Source organism: Lissotriton vulgaris, chromosome 11, assembly GCF_964263255.1.
Source record: "Lissotriton vulgaris chromosome 11, aLisVul1.2, whole genome shotgun sequence".
NCBI lineage: Eukaryota > Metazoa > Chordata > Amphibia > Caudata > Salamandridae > Lissotriton > Lissotriton vulgaris.
In genome coordinates, this window is record NC_141699.1 from 334623106 (window position 1) to 334626845 (window position 3740).

At 48.3% G+C, this 3740-nt stretch overlaps 1 protein-coding gene across 1 annotated transcript; it reads left to right on the plus strand.

Moving 5' to 3' along the window:
- The first annotated feature begins 737 nt into the window (after positions 1-737).
- Positions 738-2182, plus strand: LOC147679726 (uncharacterized). The gene is made up of 2 exons (XM_086944747.1): positions 738-829; positions 1133-2182. Exons 1-2 carry the CDS (start codon positions 748-750, stop codon positions 2017-2019), a joined length of 969 nt encoding a protein of 322 aa, XP_086800873.1. The 5' UTR covers positions 738-747; the 3' UTR covers positions 2020-2182.
- Positions 2183-3740: the final 1558 nt, after the last annotated feature.

Here is a 3740-nt window from a genome sequence, read left to right on the forward strand (position 1 = left end):
AGCGAATCCTTAATTGCGATTATTAAGGAATCGCAAATAAGGACTCGCTATAGCCAATGCATGATGTGGATTGCGAAAAAACAAGGAATCGCTAAAAATCGCTAAATACTTTAGCGATTCCATGTAAAGTAATCGCAATAGTAAAATAATTCCAATCGCGCATTTTGCGATCCCGCAATTTGCGTAATCGCTAATTGCGATATCGCAATTAGCGAGTTCGCTAAAAGCGGGAGCGTGAAAAACTACAGAGTCGCATTGGGAGCAGGCTGATGACATCACAACCAGGAAGTCAATCAGCCCATGCTGCCACCTGTGCACAGTTGAACTCTGAGGCAGAAGCTGAGTGCAGGGAGTGAGAGCAGAAGCAAACAAACAGCAGGTTGCTAACTGGTGGAGACAGCCATGTCCCAAACAGCCACAGAGGAGGGAGCAGTGGCCAGGAAGCGCAAAATAAAATTCAGTGAGGGTGAACTTGACATCCTCATTGAAGAGGTTGCAAACAACCACGAAAAGTTATTTGGCAAGCTCTCCCTTAAAGTGCCAGAGGCAGACAAGAGGAGGATCTGGACCAGGATCAGGGACAAGGTGAATGCTGTGGGGGTCACACACCGCAGCATTGATGAACTGAAGAAGCGCTGGTACGACCTGCGCAGTCGTGCAAAGGAGAAGGTTGCTGAAAGGCTGAAGGAGGCGAAGGTGACTGGAGGAGGAGGCCCAACAGTCCCAGACAACACACCCCAGGAGGACATGATTGAGGGCACTATTGATCCTGAAGCAGTCGTAGGAGTGACAATCCTGGACACATCTGGGGCAGCCTGTAGCACACAAGGTAAGATGCATGACTATCAACAGCACAAAGCACATACTGATAGTGCCCAAATGTGATTTCACCTGCAAAAATTACAGCTAAAATAGTCCTGCACACATTTAACATAGGGAGCCCAATGCATCATGGGACTTGTAGTCAGTAGTACCCATGTGCCAGTTGGAATCCAACACAGTAAGCCCAAATGCTAATAATAAGCAGTACAGTGATAGATGAGAGACAGTCATAACAGAAAAGTGTCATTTTATTAAGGTTGCAGAACTATTGAAACACATGTATATAACATAGCACTGTTTCACATCACAGATGCAGCTGAAGGTAACACTGATGACAGTGATGTTGAAGAGAGCACACAGCCCAATCAAGAGACTGCGGCATCAAAACCTGTGTCACCACCATCCAAAGGAAAGGCACCAGCAAGACGCAGGGCCACAGTTGCACCACTACAGCCAATGGAGGTAGAACAGCATACATCTAGCACACCTACTACAAGCCGTGAAAGTGCCAGTCACACACCAACACCGCAGGCACATGTCCGGTCAGGATCACGACGCAGACCAAGGAGCCCTACTTTGTCCCAGGAAGCAGGAAGTCACAATCAGTGGGGTGGCGTGGAGTCGCAGATGGTGCGGGTTCAGCGCGTGCAAGCTAGGCACATGGGAGCAATCGACCTGCAGATGACGAAAATGAACAGTAACATCACTGCAATGGCTGACAGTGTGAGGGAGCTCACAACTGCCATAGTGGAGGCTCACAGGGAATCCAACAACGCCCTCCTGGAGGTTGCACGTGTGATGCACGAGGGACACAATTCACAGAGGAAGAGGCATCGGCAGTTTCTCGCATGCATGGAGGCTTATACCAAGTCAAACACCAAGATAAGCACTAGCGTGTCACACCTGTCACGTCGGTCTGTGGGAATGCAGATTGACATGGCCCATTGTTGTGGGGATGTGTCCAAGGCACTGGGGCAAATTACTACAGCTGTGGAAATGATGCAGGCTAGCACTAGTGTTCAGGGCGACGTTACAGGGGAAGAGGGTAGTGAGGCTTCCAGCCTGAGCAGCATCAGTGCGCCACTCAACACTGTCAGGAGGAGCAGTAGCCGTAGGCAGGCACCTCCCGCAGCATCTACGAATGCAGATGCTGAAGCAGGAGAAAGACATTTGGGTGTGAGAGGGAGGAGACGGTAAAACAAATTGGAGGGGTGTTAGACCTCATGGTGACGTAACCATGTTCAAGACATTCTTAGTGACTGCATGACAAGTCCTTAGTGTGTCTCCTCTGTCCATTGGTGCATGGGGTTAATGTGCTAATGGACAGCATTTCAGGTTGTATTGACACCCCATACCGCCAGCCGTGATAATAAATAGTTAACCTTGAAATGCAAATGAGTGTTGTGTGTCATTGTTACATACCTTAGAAATAATGCTGGGTGATGTCTGCACGTTTCCTCTGTCCCTCCGCTGAACTGGCAATATGTGCACGGCGTGGTTGTGCTGGGGGCTGGTTGCCCTCTGTGTCAGATTCCTCGATGGGGATGCCTCTCCTTGTTGCTATGTTGTGCAACATTGCACATGCAGCAATTATCCTGCAGCAGGTTTCCGGTTGGTACAACATAGCTCCTCCAGTTTTATGCAGGATGCGAAAGCGACTCTTGAGCAATCCAAATGTCCGTTCTATAACGTTACGTGTCCTGATGTGGGCTGCATTGTACCTCTGTTGTTGTGGACTGGCTGGGTTCAGGTAGGGAGTCAAGATGTAATGCCTCACCGCGTATGCACTGTCACCTACAGAGTAAGAGGCAAGATGTCAGAGTCACTTATGCATTGCCATGACTAAGTCAGTGATGTGTATAGTATTGCACTTACCTAGCAGGTGTCCATTGCCAAAATCTCCCCTGAGCAGACGTGTGTGCAAGCCGCTATGGCGGAAGATGTATGAATCGTGAGTGCTTCCTGGGTATTGTGCGACAAGGTCGGTGATGATGTTTTCCGCATTGCACACTGCTTGAACATTGATTGAGTGATATGCTTTACGGTTGCGGAATATATACTCATTCACGGCAGGGGGACATATGGCTACGTGGGTGCAATCAATGCATCCAATCACGTGTGGGAACCTTGCTACTTGGTAGAAGTCCTGTTTTGTTTGGCTCAATTCCTGTGGGGTTGTGGGGAAGGAGATGTGGTTGTTGATGACAGTCATCATGGCGGCCAGGAAGGATTTGAAGAACCGCGAAAGGGAGCTCTGTGATACCCCTCCTGCTTCTGCCACTATGTCCTGGAAGCTACCTGAGGCAAGGAGGTGGAGGCTACATAGCACCTGGACATGAGTAGGTATAGCCTGGCTCCTATGTGTTTGGCGCTGACATAGTGGGTCCAATTCATCTATTAAGTCCAGTATCATAGCAGCATTCATCCTGTACTTATCATAAATTTGCTCAGCTGTCTGTCCTAACAATGTGATGCGCAGACGGAAGATTCTATCCTGGATTCTCCTTCTGGCCTGGCCTGCTGCAAGTATCCTTCTCCTCCTCGCAAATATGTAGAGTCCTGCCATTGTGGAAGGCCACTGGGGCCTCATGGGAGTGTTTAAATACACCTCTGATGTCAGGCAGGTGAGTGGGAATTTTTTTTTTTTTTACCACCTGATTGTGATTCCCTGTAAACTGCTCTTGCAAAATAGCGAATAATGACAGAATCGCAATTTGCGATATTACATGCATGGGAAAAAGCGATTTTATAGCGAAATCGCTATTTGGATATTGCGATTTCGCTATATTAATCGCAATTTCTTGGTTTCTCGCTACTTGCGAGTCGCAAATGGGGTTTGGCTTTGATTCTGCGATTATATTGCGATTTCGCAATTTTGCGTTTGCGATTTCGCTTTTTCTAGCGATTTCTCTTCATGC